The sequence below is a fragment of the Oreochromis aureus genome, linkage group 22 (genome assembly GCF_013358895.1).
Source record: "Oreochromis aureus strain Israel breed Guangdong linkage group 22, ZZ_aureus, whole genome shotgun sequence".
NCBI classification, from domain to species: domain Eukaryota; kingdom Metazoa; phylum Chordata; class Actinopteri; order Cichliformes; family Cichlidae; genus Oreochromis; species Oreochromis aureus.
In genome coordinates this window covers 13,455,743-13,477,292 of record NC_052962.1, presented here as the reverse complement: position 1 = coordinate 13,477,292, position 21,550 = coordinate 13,455,743, and the positions used below count along the sequence as shown (strand labels likewise).

The following is a 21,550-nucleotide window of genomic DNA, read 5'->3' as shown; positions in this document are numbered from 1 at the left end:
GCAAAATGTGTCCATTTTAAATAAATGGCAGAAAAGAGAAGCGTTTAAAATCACAAATGTGAATCATAATGTAATATTTCTAACTGACACACTCTCCTTTGCAAATAACAGTCCCAATAACTAGAAGCCTTAATATAGAATGCTAAAATGAACAACAAATGCGCTCCGACACAGGAGAAGTAAAAAAACACAAATGAATTCTTTGCTCATTCGTTCCCCCTTTGTAGAGACATAAGTCAATTACACTTACAGCACACAAATCAAGGCTGACAAATGGAACAAGGTGACGTTCACACGTCCACCGTGTTTTCCCCGGGTCCGCACAAATCGCTTTGCAATAATCCTCAGGCCAAAAACAATTAGTGATCAAATAAAACGAATGCAGTGTTGTGCAGTTCTCGCTCCTAGGAGAGTGACAAAGCTAAGTGGTAGCCATGAGATATGCTGTTGTTTACTGGCTTGTGCCAGCAGTGGTGTGAGCCTCTCCTTGTGCATATATGTCAGTGGATATATAGAAATTACGAAACGGAGTGATGAAGTCAATGATCCAGGAGGGGAAGAAAAAAAGACAGATCAAAGAAATGCAAATGAAAACAAACTATAAAAAGGTTATTGCCCATTTTAGTCGTACTCAGCTGCAGGGATGTTGAATTCATTTTAAATGGTGTGCCACATACAGTCCATTTTGATCCTAAGTGGGCCAAACCAGTGAAACTCCCCTTTCTGTGAGTATAAAGAAGTTTAACTACACATTTAATCCCTAAATATAAGAAAAAGAAGGGCAATTTCAACAGTATTTCTTAGTTTTTCTATAAAAATGCTGCTATAGTAAATAAAAGAAATGTGTCAGCATTACTTAAATTGCAAGAAATGTGTGAAATTACAGGACTATAAAAAGTTTCTGTTAATTCACAGAAAATATGCAGCTTTGTTGTTGTTTTTTTAAAATGTAGACCAATTGTTTGAAAAAATATCTATAGTAGATCATAAAAAATAGAAACTTTTCAGTCATTTAATCGTGGAGAGTCCAAAATTTATGCCCTCCTTATTTTCCAAAGCCGTCCAGTGGGTTGGATTAGAGTATTTGCCATGAGGATTCTGTCCACAGGGCTTTATGTTTGACACCCCTTCTCTAATAAGTATTGGCTTTATGTATTATCTATGGCTCTAATAATATACTGATAGGAGGCACATTTTAATGCACTGCACTAAAAATGACTATCCTTATGTTGTTACTGTTGCTGCCACTGGCAGCAGTAATCGCTGTTGCCCAAACACTCATCTAACGCTTTGTGAACGTTTCATTATGCCTAAATAACCAGGTTGTATAATGCCTGGTGCAAAGAAGATCAAATCATGCGTTGGTGAGTCAGCCTCACAAGCATCAAGAGTTTTGATGTGTAATATGCAGATCAGGCAAAGTGTAGTAGCAGTAGGAGTGAGGCTTGATGAGGAGATGTATATGAAAACAAAAATGTGGTCTTGCTGAGTCAGCGCTGCACTTTCCAGAACCGCTCGAAATCGCATTCAAATGCAGCCATTTGGATCTTTACAGACGTTTAACAAACATGAGGCTTTTCACTTGTATGCTCATCTCATCCTCTCTCTGCATTTTAGTCGTAGTTATCAGTTAAAGTTGAAGCACAACTCACATTTCACTTCAAGTCCTGAAATTGTGTTCATGTTCAATTTGAGTTTGGAAGAGATTTTTAACCAAGTGACTTCCCATCCACACAAATGTCATATTTAGTTGATGTATTGATGCTGAAGCAGCATTAAGGGTTGCTAGGAAGTTCACATTTTTTGAAGAGAAAAAAAACCCCCAACCTTTTTTTTTTATTTTATGAATTAGCTCACAACAGCAAGCATGGTTCATTCTCTTCCACACGTGGTGCTGCTTTTGCTCCCCCCTTTTTTTTTTTTTTTTTTTCTGTTGCTCTTTATTGAAGAGCTGCCCTCCTCCAGTACAAAGCTCAGAGGGAACAATTACTTTCCCCATATACATAACAGAAATAGAGTTGGCATACCATCAATGGGCATTCATCAGACCTATTTGAGTCCCAGAATGGATCTAAGACAGGAGCAGGGTTTAAAGGTCTAAAGCTTTAATTGGTAAGTTTCACTTAAGAGAAATCCTCCTACTAGGAAATGATATTTTATACAGCAGCGTGCTCTAACTGGAAAGGTCTTAGGCAGGGACCTTTCCTGTACAACATCACAGTATTCCTGTGAACAAATCCCCATTCATGAATAAATGTTTTATTTTATTTTTTTTTCCGCTTCATGACTGCGGTGAACAGATCCTTGACCTAAAACCCATCCAACATCTTTGGAAAGAATTGGAACGCCTACTGTTAGAGAGAGTCCTTGTCAGCCAACATCAGTGCCTCACCTCACTAATGCTTTTGTATAAAAGCAGATCTCTGCAGCCAAGTTTCTAATTCTTCCCAGGGCAGGGTGGACAAATTTAGCAGGTTTTTAGCCCCCTGTCTTTTGGGTTCAGATGTTCAGCAATCATATATGGGTGTACAGCCATGTCACGGTCAAGTCAACAGCATTGATTGTTGATAAATCACTCACGCTGAACACGCCCTCTGGGCAGTTGAGTGATTGGCATTATTCTGCTTTTGTACAGGGGATGTGAAATGAACCAATCAAGATGTGATTATAAGACTTTTAGCTCTATTTGAAAGCGTATAAGCAGAGCCGATTTTGACAGTACCATTTTTTTTATACAGGCTCAAAATAATTGGACAAACTAACCAAATTTTAAATCCCAGGATTGTTTTTAAGAATTAAATGCAAATTCTTTGCAGTCTATGACTGCCTGAAGTCATTCCTGGTCCTTTGCGAGGCATTCAGTGCCGCTACCTTCAGTTGATGCTTGCTGCTTATTCTTTCCGCTTTTAGTTTTATCTTTGGTACGTTAAAAGCACGCTTAATCAAGGTCGTCTACTAAACCTGTTAATGTAGCTTCCATTTATTTACCAGTCAGGCAATGTTTAAGGTCACTATAGTGTTGTTACATGGTTACATCATCAATGAACATTGATGAGCCATTTCTACTGGCATAAATACAATTCCATGCCATGATGTGCTTTCTGTCATGACCCCTTCCTTTCCTCGATGTTCTTCTTGGTTTCATTTGTCTGTCACCTGTCATTTAGGGGTTTTTTTTATTTGTTTCTTTGTTTGTTTATTTTGTGAAAATGAAATTATCTTAAAAAAAATTGTTCCCAAAAGTTACGACCAATATATTTGTTAAATCTGTTGAGTTCAATCTGAAGGTCTAGACTTTAATCAGATACGTAGTAGAGGCAAAATTACAACAATTATGTAACTGTTTTAAAATGCACATTGACCTGACTTGATATTTAAACTTCCCCTCTTGGTGTGATCATCAATTCCCCCCTACGTCTGCAGAGGGAAGCCTCTAATAAAATGCAGAACAAGCTTGGGAATAAGGTCTGATTAGCCAGCAAGGCTAACAGGGACACAGTGACCAATGGAGCGCCCAACCAACGCTATTGAATTTCTAAACGCCAATCTTCTTTTGCTTTTGTGGCAAAGATGATCAAAAAGCAGCAGAGAGAAATGAAACACTGGGAGAAAAAGAGACTGTGTATGAGTGCGTAATAGAAAAAAAAAATACTGGATCCAGAATTAGCTGCAGGCTCGTACAAACATTGTTCATATGCCAGTCGTCTTATTTCTTGGATATTGTCAACAACCTTCCCTTTAGTTGTTTTATGCCTGTAGATCTAAATATTGATGCCCTTATCATGTGCATCTTAATTGTCTTTTTTGGAATGAAGACTTTATCAATCTGTTCTATTAGCATCTTTATATTTTAGCCCTTCAACAGACTGGGAACCTGTCCACAGTGTACCTCTTGCCCTATGCCATCTAGGATAAGCTTCAGGCTGTATGTGACCATGAATTGGATAAGCAGAATAAGATGGATGGATGGATTAAGCGAATGGATTGATTGTAGTGTATGTAAACCCAAATTGACATCCTTGCTCCTTGTTATGCAGTCACTAAGAGTATTCTTAGAGCAGAAAATGCTGAGTTAACCTTTAACCTTTTTGACAACTAAATAAGCATGACAGTAACTGGTCAAATGCAAGAGGGGTCTAATTACAAGGCAGGAAAATCCTTTTGACACAGCATGGTCATTGTGTATGTGTGTGTGTGTGTGGATGTGCACGCAATATGACTGCTTTATCCATTATCACATTTCACAAGGTGTTTGGATAGCTAATTAGACTGTTATGCTGTGTGTCTCCAAGGGATGAACAGGCAAAAACAAAGAGAAAGGGTGAAATCAAGGAAGAAATACGTGACTGCAGCCATATCGAGGAAAAAACAAACAAACAAAAAAACTGCAAAATCAACATGGCTGTAAAAATACACCACAGATTTGACTAAGCTTGCAAACAAATGGTGCACAAGGGCAACATCTGTGCTTCGTAGTCCTGCAGTTTACAGCTAAAGGGAATGTAGTTCCTTTGTTTTAGGGCATGTGGTTCTGTGCTACCGTATTGCGTTTGCTGGCTGTTTTTCTGCTGTTTTCTTTCTTCTGTAGTGTAGTCTATAGCATTCATAAAAAGCCATGTTATTTATTAGTAGTAGTAGTATTTGGTTTCAGATGAGTCTGACACATTTTTCTGCAAACACAGTAATCACAGAATGGACAGATTAGAGCATTAGTCCAAATGTCAACTCATGTGGAAATTGGCTGCAAAATGGTATATGGTGCTGCACTGAAAACTTTGGTGGCTTCCAGACTGCCACAGTTGCCAATAGTTTTCATGGAAAATGCAGACTTGCCTGTTATCAGTTGCAAATTACTCTCCAAGCAGTAGTGAAACTCTGAAAAGTGTGACATAAATCAGAAAAGGAGACGGTTAGCCTTCAAAGTAAAAGTTGCAGGGATGAAGCACAAGTTTTACTTTGAAGGCGTATGTCATCGGTTTCTGGATTGCATCTTGTTGTTTCATTCCACCTTAGAGACTAATATGTTTGCAGACATCTTCCATGCAAACTACAAAACTCTGCGGCAATCCACTAGTGACCAAAGCAATCACAATCAGCTTCCTGTCAGCACCCTTTTTGTAAAGGATTGCACACCGCTTGGACACATTCTCCGTAAATACAATATCCATTTTCACTGTTATGCCGATGACACCCAGCTTTATCTGTCCACTAAACCTGATTCTGCTCTTCCCCCATCCTCCCTCACCCTCTGCTTAGCTGAACTAAATTCATGGTTCTCTTCTAATTTTCTCAAACTCAATAGTAATAAATCTGAGCTCCTCTTGGTAGGCACTAAATCAACATTATCCAGAACCAACAGTTTCTCTATTACTATCAATAACTTGCCGGTCTTCGTTTCTTCCTCTGTGAAAAGTCTGGGTGTCATCCTCGACAGTACTCTATCTTTCAATTCACACATTAATAATTCAATTCAATTCAATTTTATTTATATAGCGCCAAATCACAACAAAAGTCGCCTCAAGGCGCTTTATATTGTACAGTAGATAGCACAATAATAAATACAGAGAAAAACCCAACAATCATATGACCCCCTATGAGCAAGCACTTTGGCGACAGTGGGAAGGAAAAACTCCCTTTTAACAGGAAGAAACCTCCGGCAGAACCAGGCTCAGGGAGGGGCGGCCATCTGCTGCGACCGGTTGGGGTGAAAGAAGGAAAACAGGATGAAAGACATGCTGTGGAAGAGAGACAGAGATTAATAACAGATATGATTCGATGTAGAGGGTCTATTAACACATAGTGAGTGAGAAAGGTGACTGGAAGGAAAAACTCAATGCATCATGGGAATCCCGGCAGCCTCGTCTATTGCAGCATAACTAAGGGAGGATTCAGGGTCACCTGGTCCAGCCCTAACTATATGCTTTAGCAAAAGGAAAGTTTTAAGCCTAATCTTGAAAGTAGAGATAGTGTCTGTCTCCCGAATCCAAACTGGAAGTTGGTTCCACAGAAGAGGGGCCTGAAAACTGAAGGCTCTGCCTCCCATTCTACTTTTAAATACTCTAGGAACAACAAGTAAGCCTGCAGAGCGAGAGCGAGGTGCTCTAATGGGGTGATATGGTACTACAAGGTCATTAAGATAAGATGGGGCCTGATTATTTAAGACCTTGTATGTGAGGAGCAGGATTTTGAATTCAATTCTGGATTTAACAGGAAGCCAATGAAGGAAGCCAAAACAGGAGAAATATGCTCTCTTTCTAGTCCCTGTCAGTACCCTTGCTGCAGCATTTTGGATTAGCTGAAGGCTTTTCAGCGAGTTTTAGGACTTCCTGATAATAGTGAATTACAGTAGTCCAGCCTGGAAGTAATAAATGCATGAACTAGTTTTTCAGCATCACTCTGAGACAGGATATTTCTAATTTTAGAGATGTTGCGCAAATGGAAGAAAGCAGTCTTACATATTTGTTTAATATGTGCGTTGAAGGACATGTCCTGGTCAAAAATGACTCAAGGTTTCTCACAGTGTTACTGGAGGCCAAGGTAATGCCATCCAGAGTAAGAATCTGCTTAGATACCATATTTCTAAGATTTTCAGGGCCGAGTACAATAACCTCAGTTTTATCTGAATTAAGAAGCAGAAAGTTAGCGGCCATCCAGGTCTTTATGTCTTTAAGACATTCCTGCAGTTTAACTAATTGGTGTGTGTTACCTGGCTTCATGGATAGATAGAGCTGCGTGTCATCTGCATAGCAGTGAAAATTTATGCTATGTCTTCTAATGATGCTGCCTAAGGGAAGCATGTATAATGTAAATAGAATTGGTCCTAGCACTGAACCCTGTGGAACACCATAATTGACCTTAGTGTCTGAAGAGGACTCTCCATTTACATGTACAAATTGGAGTCTATTAGATAGATATGATACAAACCACTGCAGCGCAGTACCTGTAATACCTACAGCATGTTCTAATCGCTCTAATAGGATATTATGGTCAACAGTATCGAATGCAGCACTGAGGTCTAGCAGGACAAGCACAGAGATGAGTCCACTGTCAGAGGCCATAAGAAGATCATTTGTAACCTTCACTAAAGCTGTTTCTGTGCTGTGCTGAGCTCTGAAACCTGACTGAAACGCTTCAAATAAGCCATTCCTCTGCAGATGATCAGTTAGCTGTTTGACAACTACTCTTTCAAGGATTTTTGATATGAAAGGAAGGTTGGAGATTGGCCTATAATTAGCTAAGACAGCTGGGTCTAGAGATGGCTTTTTAAGTAAAGGTTTAACTACAGCCACCTTGAAGGCCTGTGGTACATAGCCGATTATTAGAGATAGGTTGATCATATTTAAGATCGAATAATTAATTAATGGCAGGACTTCTTTGAGCAGTTTTGTAGGAATGGGGTCTAAAAGACACGTTGATGGTTTGGAGGAATTAATTATTGAAGTTAACTCAGAAAGATCAATTGGAGAAAAAAGAGAGTCTAACTTAACATTGATGGTACTAAAGGTAGCTGTAGATAATATTACATCTGTGGGATGATTATTGGTAATTTTTTCTCTAATGATAAAAATTTTATTTGTGAAGAAGTTCATGAAGTCATTACTAGTTAACGTTAAAGGGATGGTTGGCTCAGTAGAGCTCTGACTTTTGTCAGCCTGGCTACAGTGCTGAAGAGAAACCTGGGGTTGTTCTTATTTTCTTCAATCAGTGACGAATAGTAAGATGTTCTGGCTTTGCGGAGGGCTTTCTTATAAAGCAGCAAACTATTTCTCCAGGCTAAATGATGATCCTCTAAATTTGTGACACGCCATTTCCTCTCCAGCTTACGAGTTATCTGCTTTAGGCTACGTGTTTGAGAATTATACCACGGAGTCAGGGACTTTGGATTTGAGGCCTTAGTTTTCACAGGAGCTACAGTATCCAGAGTCGTACGTAGTGAGGAGGTAAAATTATTAACAAGATAATCGACCTCTGTTGGGGTAGCGTTCAGATAGCTGCTCTGCTCTATGTTGGTACAGGGCATTGAAGATGATAACAGTGGGTGGACTATATTCTTAAACTTAGTTACAGCACTTTCAGAAAGACATCTACTTTGATAAAGTCTACTCTCCACTGCTGTGTAATCAATTATTGTAAATGTAAATGTTATCAGGAAATGATCAGACAGCAGAGGGTTTTCAGGAAACACTGTTAAATGTTCAGTTTCTATGCCATATGTTAAAACAAGATCTAGAGTGTGATTAAAGTGGTGGGTGGGTTCTTTTACATTTTGAGAGAAGCCAATTGAGTCTAATAACAGATTAAATGCGATGTTGAGGCTGTCACTTTTAGCATCTACATGGATGTTAAAATCACCCACAATAATTATTTTATCTGAGCTGAACACTAAATCAGATAAAAAGTCTGAGAAATCAGAGAGAAACTCTGTGTAAGGCCCAGGTGGACGATAGATGATAACAAGTAAGACTGGTTTCTGAGTTTTACAGCTGGGGTGGACGAGGCTAAGCATCAGGCTTTCAAATGAATTAAAAGTCTGTTACTCGGTCTGCATATTTTCAATTGCGCAACATTAATCGTCTCCGTCCTTTTCTCCCCCCACATGCCACTGCCATTCTTGTCCATAGCCTTGTTACTTCCCGGATTGATTATTGTAATTCACTTCTTTTTGGTCTTACTCAAAAATCCATCCACAAGCTTCAACGCGTCCAGAACTCTGGATCTGCCCGTATCATCACCAGGACCCCTTCTGTCCACCACATCACTCCTGTCCTGCAGCAGCTTCATTGGCTCCCGGTCAAATATCGTATCAATCTCAAAATACTCTTGTATGCATTTAAAGCTATTCATCATCTCTCTCCTCCATATCTCTCTGATCTGGTTAACATCACCGCCCCATCTCATTGTCTCAGATCTTCTTCTTCCCTTTCACTCTCCGTCCCCTCCCCCCGTCTTGTCACCATGGGGAGCAGGGCTTTCAGCTGTTCTGCTCCAAGACTCTGGAATTCCCTACCTCCTGATTTAAGAAATATCTTTACCTTCTCTCTCTTTAAGTCCCAACTCAAAACCCACTTGTTCAAAATAGCTTAACCTCTCCATTCGACTATTTTAAATTTGTTTATGTCTTATGCTTTTATGATTGTGTAAACTCCTTGCTTTTATGTTGCTTTTTACTCTACTGTGTACAGTGACCTTGAGTGTTTTGAAAGGCGCTTTCAAATAAAATGTATTATTATTATTATTATGATGACAGCCATAAACCTCCAGTAGCCAATCAGCAGTTCGTCAGGGAACGCACAGCTTTCCCTATCAACTGGTGGTCATTGTCCAGTCTAAAGGTCTTCACGTGAGATGCTTCATTTGTAAGTATATGTCAAAATTTAAAGACTTAGATGAAGGACCTAGAGATGAAGGACCCCCCCCGATTTTATAGTTTACCCCATGTCGAAATGGAAAAATTCATTGCCAACTGGATTTGAACAAAGGTGAGCCATCAGCTGCAAGTCTGCAGCTTTTTCTCCAATCAGTGCTGAAATAGCACAGCAGGCTGTAACCTTATACTGTGCTTCAGTTTAAGACAATTATTAAAAAACTTTGTGAAGTAATCATCTATGAAAAGCTACAGACTCTTTTATAGACTTTGATGTTATATGCTTAATAACTCAGTGAGCTCCCTGAATGTGTGAACTCTTTTGGTAAAATAGGTTTTGCAAAATACTTTGAACTACTTTGCAGTAACCTAACAGCTTAATTGGTATACACCTACAGTAAATGATGCGTTAAATGATTAATTCTTAAATATAAGAGAAGTGAAATGTGTACTGCCTACCAACTTGTAGCTTTATTATCCTATGTGTACAAGGTCATTTGTAGGTATAGACCAATAATGAAGCTCCCCATCTGTGTCACCATGTGGCGGAGCCCCAGAGATGAGAAAGAAATATTTTCTGATTGCTTGATCTGCGCCCCCAAGTTTTCCCACTGACATCCAATGTGCCTCATTCCTTGTTAGGTAATGCTGCAGTAAACAACCACTACTGCAAGAAGACAAACAGACGGACTGTAGGAGGACTAACTCTCTCTTAACCTGACTTTTTAAAGTTTTTTTCAATCCAGTGATTCTTTTGCTGTTACTGCTAAGAAAGAATTATGTATGAACAGAGCTGCTGCATGAAACTCAAGAGTCAAAGTGTCAGTCAACGATCCAGGATTCAACTCAACTTTTTAGAATTGCCTATTCTTTTATCTAAATGACAGCATGCACTGTATTCATGGGCAACTGATGAGGGGCTGAAACTCTCTCACAGTCTGGAGTCGGCATCGACAGAGCCTTTGCCTTAAAGGAACATGGCCTTGTGAGAGACCTTTGTGTGACGTACATTAGTGGCAAAGTCAAAGTCTTCAGCGACCCCACCGTTCTATATATTTTGTTAACAAAATGGGAAATAAGTTTATGGGCAAACATACATGGTAGTATAGTATATAACACGATAACAAGGGTTGTGTAATTCTAACAAGCTTGCTATTGGAATCTGGTATGGACACTTTTAACAGTGTCTTCAACACTGACTGAACTCTCATAGGCAAGCTTTCTTGTCATTTCTTTATGTAGTCTTCAGGAATAGTTCTCTAGACTTCTGGAAGGACATTCAAAGCTCGTCTGTTGCCTTTGTTTTGTTCTGTTCTCTGTCAAAATGATCCCACACTGCCTCAAAAATGCTGAGGTCTGGGCTATTTGGCATCTTGATGCAAATGATGTGTTTTTGTGAAGGGCTGCTGGTAACAAGCTGCCTAAAGACACAATTTAAAATTGGTTCTCTGCTAAGCGGTCTGTCATGTGTATTCACTTAATGGCTCCTCTAGAGCAAAATATAAAGAAATGACGGGTGACTCAACACTTTTGCACAGTACTGTATGTCAAAGTTTAGTGTAGCAGCTATCAAAATGTTGTGCACTCTGTTTACTGCCTTCCCCATCATTCCTCCAAAGCTGCTTTGTACAGATGCCACACTGGTGTAAAGACATGGCAGCATTTTGAATTTTTGAGAATCTTTTAAATTTTAAATTCAGACAGTGTGCAAGAACTACAATGTCATGATTGTTTAATTTGACTGATTAAATTGATTGAATTAGAAATAATCTGGTTAAAGGTTAGAGTTGTGAAAGTTTGAATGACTTCCAAAAATATCAAATCGAACATACTGTTCCATCCAAATAAGCAAAGACTTTCAGAGACAGTCTTCATTTCATTTCATTTATTAAAAAAAAACCAATCACTGTGGAGACATATTCATTATAATTAGTTTTTATTTATTTATGAATATCCTTGTTGTAGATTGATCAGTCCAAAATAACTGGAACAAAGAGAAATTATATCAACAGTGGAAAAAAAAAGCTATGACAAGTTAGTTTCCCTGTCTGCCTGTCCCATTTCACAATGTTAAACCCAGACAAGCCGTGCATGCTTTGCACTTATGAGCCTTACTCTGCCTTAGGTATTGTAATTGGAAAATTGTGACTGACGTGATTTGCATAAGTTGTCATGCAAATCAACAAACTGAATTCCCTGCAGTGAGAAAAGCATAGCATCCACCTCCCACCAACCCTTTGTTACGTGGTGTTTATCGGCTTCTATCATGAAATTTTTGGCTTTGTCTCAGTTCCCGTCATATCTGCAGTTTCTCTTCACATTAAATTCTCTACAAAGCTGCCAAAATTCCAACAAACACTTAAATGAAAACAATGCTTATCGCCCGGTGCTCGTTAGGTTTTTGAACGCTGGACTAATTGGCAAAGATAATTATGTGGTGACTGATAAAAGCAGTATGCGAAGCAACAAAGCAAAAGTGCTTCACAAAACCTTTAGCTGTATAGCTGTTATTATATGGAATACAGTGCTGTGCAAAACTATGAGCCGCTCCTCGCTTCTTTATTTTTTTTGTTAGAAAATGGGAAATGGGTGCATATATACAGTATGTAAGGCAAAACAGAAAAATTCTAATGAGCTTGAAAGTCAATATTTGGTATCATCATCTTTATTGTTGAACACAGCCTGAACCCTCTTAGGCGAGCTTTCTTGTAATTTCTTTAAGTAGTCTTCAATTCTCCAGGCTTCTTGAGGCACGTCCCAAAGCTCTTCTTTGTTTTACAGATTGCTGTACACACATACATACATACAAATTTGGATTCATCACCCTGTAAGACCTGTTGTCGCTGATTTTGAGCTCAGTCCTTGTGAAATATGGCATAAATCAGAATTTTTTCCCAATTTTTCTTTCCTTAAGAAAAGCTTCTTGACAGTCACCCTTCCCCTGAGAACATTTCTGATGAGGCTAGATGGACCATGGTCAGATGCATTTTCAGTTCCTGTGTCAGTACTATTGCTGAAGACCTCTTTAAAAAAGTTACAAGAAAGTCTGCCTCATTGGAAGCAAAATATAAAGAAATGAGGGGTGGCTTGAGACTTCTGCAGTATTGTGAATTTTTAAAGGAAGACTTCACTAACTCAGTATTCTATCTGATCCAGCGAAGTTAAATTTCAGATTTTCTTTTGCTTGAAACATAGACTGCATTTAAAAGATGGACGCAACCACTGTCTCTAAATGAGATGTCAGAAGTATGAAGCGTTTCTCAATCAGAGAAACTATGAACGCTCCACTGTTACATAGTAGTGAAGTGTTAATCACCCCCTTAAATCATGCCCTATCTTGTAGTCCTACTGGGTGCATAATTTTCAAAAAGAACATCATGTTGTCTTAGTATTAATATTATTAATAGTAGCAGGGATGGTCCATTAGCAAGTCCATTAGCAGGTTTATACCCAGGGAGAACAAGCTAGAGTCGACTAAGTACATTACTAAAAACTTACACAAGAAATCCCCTAGACCAGCGGTCCCCAACCCTTTTTGCACCACGGACCTGTTCAATGTCAGACAATATTTTCACGGACCAACCTTTAAGGTGTCGCGGATAAATATAACAAAATAAAATGATATGACCAAGACAAAAACTCTGGTATTTTGTAAATATAATAATAAACCCAAAATCACTGTGTAGTTGTGTTGGCGCATTTCAGCGTCCTCTTGAAATGCGCCAACAACATTGAGAGTAACATCTTCCTCTCTGCCCCTTAATGCTCTCTGGTCACTATGGTAACATGTAAATATTTCTTTCAAAATAAGACACAACTACAACATGGGAAAAGACCCAGGGAAACCGAGTTGACGATAAAATCCCTGAAAACCATGAATTTCACATGGGGCTGGGGACCGCTGCCCTAGATAAGCACAATAAAATACTGGACTGGAGACAATGATTCAACTAAACAGGTGTAGTAGTAGGTTTACGATAATTGGTGGTTCTAAGTTGGCCATAGGTGTGAATGTAAGTATGACTGGCTGCCTGTTTCTCTGCATTGATCCTGTGACAGGACGGCTGACTCGATGGATGGGTGAATTGATGGAATTAGCAATACATCCCAGCATTAAACTCATAAAGAAAATGGTTAGTGAGATCATTACTTTAGTGACTCATCCCCTGCTGGCCATTTCAAACAATGCAAGCTTAAGTGAGTTTTGGATTTGCTTTAAAGGGTTTAACCTGTGCTTTAGGACTACTCAGAGTCAGTCACAAAATTAGTCCGCAAAATGGTGAGGCCCATTCATGTAACAGTTCTTTTTCATTTTACCCCTTTCATTCAGTTAAACTCATTCAGATTTTCTGCTTTTTATGTGATACTATGCACATGAAACACTTTATCAAGTGAGGCTGTACAAGGCAAAAGGTGCAATTACTGTATGTAATTTCCTTTTGGAGAACTCGTTGTGACTAAAATGTAAACAGGGTGCACTACATGGGCATAATTATAGCACTATTTGTAGAGGTAATAATTACATCCTTGGAGGCTTAGATGTGCTGGTTTTCCAAAATTTCAGAGCATTCCTTTGACTCTATAAAACTGAGATCCCCAGCACAAAAGGGCCAAAAATCGTATATTCTTTTTTGGAACGCTGCGCTTCATATTTAATCTTTTATCTCAGCAGGACGGCATTTAATTTCATGCTGTTGTTGCAGTGTACCCTGTTAAGAGCATTGATAGGCCACGAGATGGGGGGGGGGGATGTCAATAGCAATAAACACAATGAGTGATACACGGGATGCGGGATATAAATTCACAGGCATCTAGTTGATTATTTCTCTAATCTGGGGTTACTGGGCCTAATAATTCTGCCTTACAGGTGGGCAGATGCCATAAATCTCAACATCGTTTCACTTTTTCCCGACGCGGTATGATGAAAAACAAACTATCACTCTTCGTCCTGTTTTTAGCAGTCTGTCGTTAAAGCTGGAGTTGATAAGTGGCAGTCTCTCCATTAACAGCCCAGACTCAAGGGAACCATAAATCCAACAATGTGTGTGCATGCGTGTGTCTGTGTGTGTTTGCTTGTGCATGTGCTTGCACATGTCTGGGAGTGTGTGCATGAAAAAAAGAAGAAGAAGAAGAAGCTATCAACATGTTTACATGGAGTGAATGCCCGCTTGCAAGAATCGTGTTGAATAAGAAGCTCAATCACGATCAGCACAAACTAATAAAACCATGCAGCCTTGAAACCGTATTTCTCACACGTGCAGAAATCAAACCCACAACTTCTTCCTTTAGATGAAGAGATGAAAAAGACACCACGCAACGTGTTAAGATCTCAGGGCTGAGCAGAAGAAAAAGGCAAATACGCATGTTAAACACGCCTGACCCAGCGTGCTGACATGCGCGAGTCATTTCGCAGAGTGTGTGTTGTGAGGGATTGATGGTTCGGGCCTTCAAGCGAAGAAGAGTTATTGGGAGGAGTGAAGCGCCACTATACGTCACCCACTCTCACCATGACCCGCAGACATTGGCTCTTTACACTCTTGACTCGCCGACTAACAATGTACTCGTTCACACATACAATATGAGACGTGGATAGACAAATTATAGAGGATCTAAAGCTAGATAAAGGCGCTGTAAACTACTAAATGCACATCCATATCTTTTTATGTGAGCAGCTACTATAATTGAAGAGAAAAGCTTCCTAAAGAGCAGAAAAGTCTAAAAAAATCTGTTTTCCAACTTGCTATAATCCATGAAAGTCCCTGTGTGTGTGTGTGTGTGTGTGCGTGTGTGTGTGTGTGTGTGCGTGTGCGTGAACAAACCTTGATTTTGTCGACACTGAATCAGCTTGCTGAGATGGGCTATGATCTAGCTCCCCTTTTGTAAGCACAGACTGAGCGCATACACCCTTTTGCACACAAACACGTCCACATATTGTGACACCCCAGCCTCACAGCACTGAGGGCTGACAATAGTGTTAATGCCACTCCCAGAACCATGCGCCAGTGCTCCTTATTTAGGTCCTATCGAGCCCGCAGGCTGAAAATCTGTCCCTTCCTCGCCTCCTCCTCACTCTCGCTATCCCTCCTCCGACACCCCTTTTTTTCCCCCAGACTGCCAAGGCTAAAGTCCCTCTGTTCCATCACCGCATCAATGAGACGAAGGCACGTTGGGAGAGGTGCCTTCACACACCCCAGCAGCTTTTCCATGTGCTGAAATGTACTCGGTGCTCCCTGACTCGTAGTAACAATGTGAAATGTGACACGGAAGTGAGAAAAAGATTTCTTTTTACAAGTGAGAAATGTGCACTTTTGTGCATAGTGACAATGAGTGAGGCCGTAGAGGCTCAGTCTCACATAAGGTCAGCTGAGTGATGCTTTAACTTTTGGAAGGCCTCTCTGACTGCTATGCTGTAAAAGCACAGACTCTGTTTAACCCAAGTCACCCGGCGTTAGTGGAGTCTAGGGAAAGATTTCATAATGATAATTTAAATGTCATTTAGCAGCAATAAAATAGAAATATCCGTATTGATTTTTGTATGCTTTAAACCAGCTATCTTACTACTTTGTACAAAAGGTATAGACATTTAGGAAAAGGTTAGTCTTGATCTAATTATAATCTAATTAGCATTTATTTGCAGTGATGGTGCGAGCGGGCAGCACAGTGGCACGGTGATTAGTGTTGTTGCCTCACAGCAAGAAGGTTTGAATGAACCATCTGGCCGGGGCCTCCAATAAGCAGAAGTAAAAATGGGTGGATGGATGGAAGGATGGATGGATGCATAGTATCAGCATGAAGACTGGAAGCAGATGAAAACAACTGGCCTATTTGTGCAATAAAATGATCTGCCACAGCATGTCTAGTTCTATCATTAGACTAATAGAAACACAGAAGCACAGGAACTCGCTAGCTATGGTTGAATTATTCTTAAAAGAAGTGCGTGTTAAGCATCAGTCAGTGATATATTGCACTTGCAGATGAATGATTGGCGGAGGCAAGCAGCTTCATATGTCAAGAAGAAAACACAGAAAATGGACAAAACTGCCGTCAAAAGAGTGCGTCAGATGACACAGTCCACAACAAGAGGTTAGCCATTAAAATGCTGGATGGTTTGAAATATTTTATGTCTACAAAAAGTCATAACCCTCAATATTTAATCTTCATAAAAGTTGAGGAAACTGCTGGCTGTAGTAGACCATACGCCGTCACTTTTTTAAAAGCACAACTTAAAGCCATGCTGTCCATAAAGAGTGCTAAAGAGAAAAAAGAAAGAAATAGTGGAAAGGTGAGCTGTTTTTTGGGGGGATAGTGTCAGTTAAGGAGCACAGCATGGACTGAACTGGCCTGGTGGAGGCCGAGATCCAAAGCAGGATCAATACGATGTCACTTAACAAGGGGATTGTTGTCACAGACAGGATATAGGGCTGGAATAGGCTAAGCCTACAGAGATCTGTGCACTGGCTGTCTGTGGCAACCTACACTTTTAACCCCTAACGCTGTCCAGTCATATAGCATGTGATACAACCTTGAACTTTGAATTCTTTTCTTTTTTGTTCTTACTTTGAAAAGAACGACTCTTACTATTCAGGCTAAGCTACTTTAATCTCTCCAGCTCTGAATTCAGTGTACATGAAAACGATTGAAAACAGCTAAATGGGTTAAAATATGCAATATAAATATGGTTCTCTATAAAATTCTATACATCTCTCTTTCATGGTTTCATTCATTCTTTTTCATTTTTAAAGAGAATGTTGAACAATTTTTACGACGACTTCCACCACACCATCGAGAACCCACGATGAACTTAACCAATTAATCACCTCGCCTTTGGAATGCAATCCTCTGTTTAATTAACAGCAGTCAAATACCAGCAGCAGCTCGTGCTTGCGTTGTGGGATTTAAATCAGTGAGTCTTATTTCTGCGCACTTCTTTTTCAAACACCTGAAACGTCCTTCGAGTTTTCTGTCTGCTTCCCAGGTATCAGTTGGGATCGGCAGTTTAATGAAGTGCTGCAGCAACAGACTGACTCACATATGCATTTCTTAAGGAGTGGCAGTGACTCATAAAGCAACTACTGCAGGAGAATACACGCTCGCAAACACCCACCCACCCCCACGCACACACACACACACCAGAGTGCATATATACTTTGAAATACACACACACACGCGTATACATAGCTGATTTGTAACCCAGCGTTCCCCTGATAACACCGTTTTTCTTGGCTTTGCTGTGACAGCAGCGAATAAATTAATGGATAAATAAACAAATCCAGCACAGAGTGACTGCTTTGAATAGGAAATGAAAGGTGATCATTAGAATATGAAATTAGGGAAAACATTTTTTTATTTCATTTTTTTTGATGACGACTTGAGATTAAAGAAAATATTTAAAGCTTGAAAGGCCACACAGTGATGCACAGAAAGCACTGATCAAACCCAGCAAAAAAAAAAAAAAAAAAATCATGCAAGACACAAAATGGAGAGCAGCAAGAAGAGATAAGAATTTTGAAAATAGGTGTGAATGGAACAGAGAGCGAAGAGCAAGGAGGATGGGAGGAAAATTACCTCTGACACAAATGGGAGATGAGAACAGAGAAAAGGTTGAAATTATCACGTGTGCGTCTGCGTGCGCAGGAAAATGCACGCACGCGTGGGGGTGTCAGCGCAAATATACAAGTGTGTTCTGACAGACGGCTGTCGACTGGTAAAAGCTGCTTGCTAGCTTAATCCTGAGCTCACTAAAAGATACAGTCTGAAGTCTCACGTTATTACAAGATGCCTCTTTTGAAAGGAGAGGAACTCATCAAAGTCAACACAAACAAAATCCCCAGCAAAAACTTCACTGAGTCTCCATCTCGTTCACTGTTTCCTCGACCCCCTCCCCCAACTTTTTTTTGTGATCGTCTTTTTAAATTCATTTTCTTTTCCTTCACTTATTTTCAAAGGACTTTGACAGAAAGAGAAGAACGCTTCCTCCCCTCCTTCCCCACCCCCACCCCTCTGTCCCGCCGGAGCATCAATATACAACAAGGCCCAGAAGTCCAAACAGCAGAAAGGCTGGGTGAGAACAGGGCAACACCAATCCATAATGGATTTTCTTCTCTCTTTCATTTGCTTTCTGTGGGGAGATGCTGTAGAGGCACCACTGGCACAAAATGAGAGATGCAGAGGAGGGGAGGGGAAGGGGCAGAGCGGGGGTGAGAGCTAGAGAGAGAGAGAGACATATCGACGGGTAAAACAGAGAAGGCCCGACGGAGACTCGAAACAGTGCCGGTGACAAGAGCGCCATATGTCTGCAGAGGGCTTTTATACGCTTTAAACTGCGAGGCCAAGCTCGTAGCAGAAGGTGACAGGAATTAAAAGCATTTTTCGGTGTGGCTTTAATTGATCAAATGGTGAAATTGTCTCTAATTAGGTGAGTGTGTTAGCAAGAGGGCTGCCAAGAGGTCAGCTAGATAGCCTGCAAGCAGCGATATCCCAAAATAAACTTCATTGAATCAATGAATTGAAGCTCTCCGGCTCTATCTTTTATAATTGCGGCTGATATAAATAGAATGTTTACTTCTAAAATCTCAAAACCAAACATGGACTGTCTGAGTTTCACGGGAAAGCACGAGGCAGGATTCTCTGAGGGTATTAAATTGGCTGAACTGGAGGAAGTTGTTTCAGAAATTGTTTGTTTGAGTCTCCACACCCAAGTGAGAAGTTATTTCTTTTTGTGAGAAGCTCTGAAGCATAAAATGTGCCCAGAATCCCAGGGAATAACCCCGGATGCCGTCGCAGGGTCCACAGAGTCCGTATTGTATTAGTCACCAAAGAGTCTGCTCCGACTGCTTCTGAATGCTTCACTGATTTTAATCTTGATAATTTCCCCTCTTTTCCAGTTACCTGTCCATTGCCGTCATCATTACCTTTGAGGCCAAACGACTCGAAAAGTACAATTTAATTGATTAAAATCAGGGTTTTCATTTCAGATTCTCGAGATCTTTGTAGTGGCTGCATTAACACGGATTTGGGAACGTGGCACCGTTTTTGAAGCGAAATCTGAGCATTCAAAGGGGTGAGTGGTTGGGCAAAAAGTACCAAAGCTTGTCAATGGAGCACTAATGCACCCGTAACGAGCGGTACTTATTTGTACTTCAGTGAGTTTTGAACCTCTGGTGACACTTTGGTACTTTAATGTAGCAGTACCAAAATTGACTTTTCAAAAAGGCTGCAGGGTACTTGTCATTCATACACTTGAAAATGGACTGGGACAGAACACTTTTCTAATCTTATTGATCAGGTTTATCAAGCTCACATCTACACCTGCAGGCACAGGGAAAACACAGGCAGGTTCAAATCCAGAACCTTCTTGCTGTGAGGCAACAATGCCAACTTCTGTGCCACCTTGGTGCTGATATATAGAACAGATTGTATTAAATGCTTTTCATTTAACTTAAATGAAATGCAACATTGATATTTCAATTTTGCATTAATCCAAATACAGACACTCATACAGTCTCTTTTTTAGATACACCCGTTCAACTGCTCATTAACACAAGTATGTAGTCAGCCAATGACATGACAGCAACTCAGTGCATTTAGACCCACAGACATGGTCAAGAAAACCTGGTGAAGTTCAAAGTGTTCATCAAAATGAGAAAAAAAATTATGATTTAAGTGGCTTTAAACATGACATGCTGGAATGCTTGTTGGTGCCCCATGGGCTGGTCTAAGCATTTCAGAAACTGCTGCTGATCTACTGGAAGTTTCTATCACAAGCATATTTACAGAGAGTGGTTCAGAAACAGAAAATATGAACGGCAGGTTTCTGAATGAAAATGCCTTGTTGATGTCAGAGGTCAGAGTATGATCAAGGTAATAGTAACTCAATAACATCTCGTTTCAACCAAGGTATGTAGAAGCGCATCACTGAACGCTAACCACACTGAACCTCGATGTATCCACACAGATTTCCCAGCAGTGTAAAATGAGTGGTCAGGCATATCTATTCATAATTACAGTAAACATGATGTTAAGTGCACCTTTTTTGGCAAGCCACATCCATAATATAAATTAACATGGAATTTGTTCTTTGGTAAGAGAAGCCAGCACAATGGATTGAGTCGTTAATGAACACTCATTAGTTTTAGATTTTTCATCCTCATTCAAAATACACAGTCACCAAACCTCTGTTGCATCTATATGTGCAGTCTTTATGTCTTTGAAACTGAAGTCATGGCTCATCCCTTATTCTTTTACAGAACTGCTTAACTGTGTTACCAATATGGTAGCCAAATAGTAATGTGTGCTTCTAGTGAGGCTTTTTCAGAACATACACAAAATAAACTACCTTGTTCGCAGGTTTCCAGGGCTGGGCGGCCCATCATATACAGACAAGATGTCAAAGTCCTCCTCTAGGGCAAAGCCTTGAAACACCAGCTGTATCCGGTTGTGCTCCGCCGCCACAATGACCCATGTACAGTTGGCATAGTTAGGATAGCCGTAAGGGTATCCAGGGCTTTCTATTGTCCCATTGGGATTGTGTAATGTGTAACTGCAGTTCTGAGCTGTGAAGAAAGAGAGAGAGAAAAAGAAAAATTCAGTTATTAAAAGGCTGAAAGACACGTTACAGCAGAACAGCTAGCAGAGTGCTTAAGCGTTAAGGATTCTCCAAATAAAAAGAAAAAAAAATACACTCATCTACACTCAAGAAAGGAAATTATACAAATGCACATCCACAGTCAAACATTTTGCACCAAATGCAGCAACATCCATTATCACCTACAGCATAAGCCATTAATATTGCAGTGCTAAATGGCTCGCCCCCCTTCTCTCAGCTTTCCCCACCTCTACCACCTCCATCATCACACGCTTGTTCATCACACACAGCGCTGGTCCTACCACCACATTAATAATAGGTTCCCACGTTGATACATGACATAGCTCGAGAAGAGGAGTCGAGGCAACGAGAGGGGAGAGGAGGAGACGTACTTGATTGCTACATTAATTGAACTCATCTTGCATTTTTTTTTCAGCAGCCACTTAAACCGCCTTCAATCTGAGATTTTAATTGTATCCGTACAAGGCTCGGGGTGAATGTAAGAAGCGTTGTCTATGTGTCTGTGAGTGTTTTCAATCCCCAAGCTAAATGACTTGTCTTCGACTGATCTGAGCACAGCCGAGACTTTTAATCAATGTTAG

At 40.1% G+C, this 21,550-nt stretch overlaps 1 protein-coding gene across 1 annotated transcript in view; it reads right to left on the bottom strand.

Annotated features, from left to right (window-relative positions):
• Nucleotides 1–21,366, bottom strand: part of csmd1a (CUB and Sushi multiple domains 1a) — a 75,274-nt gene extending 53,908 nt beyond the window's left edge. The window contains exons 1-2 of the mRNA XM_039605296.1: nt 21,276–21,366; nt 20,700–20,916 (exon numbers count right to left, since the gene is read on the bottom strand). Coding sequence (XP_039461230.1) covers nt 20,700–20,916; nt 21,276–21,366 — 308 coding nt within the window. The remainder of the gene's footprint in view (nt 1–20,699; nt 20,917–21,275) is intronic.
• Between the last annotated feature and the right edge of the window lie 184 nt (nt 21,367–21,550).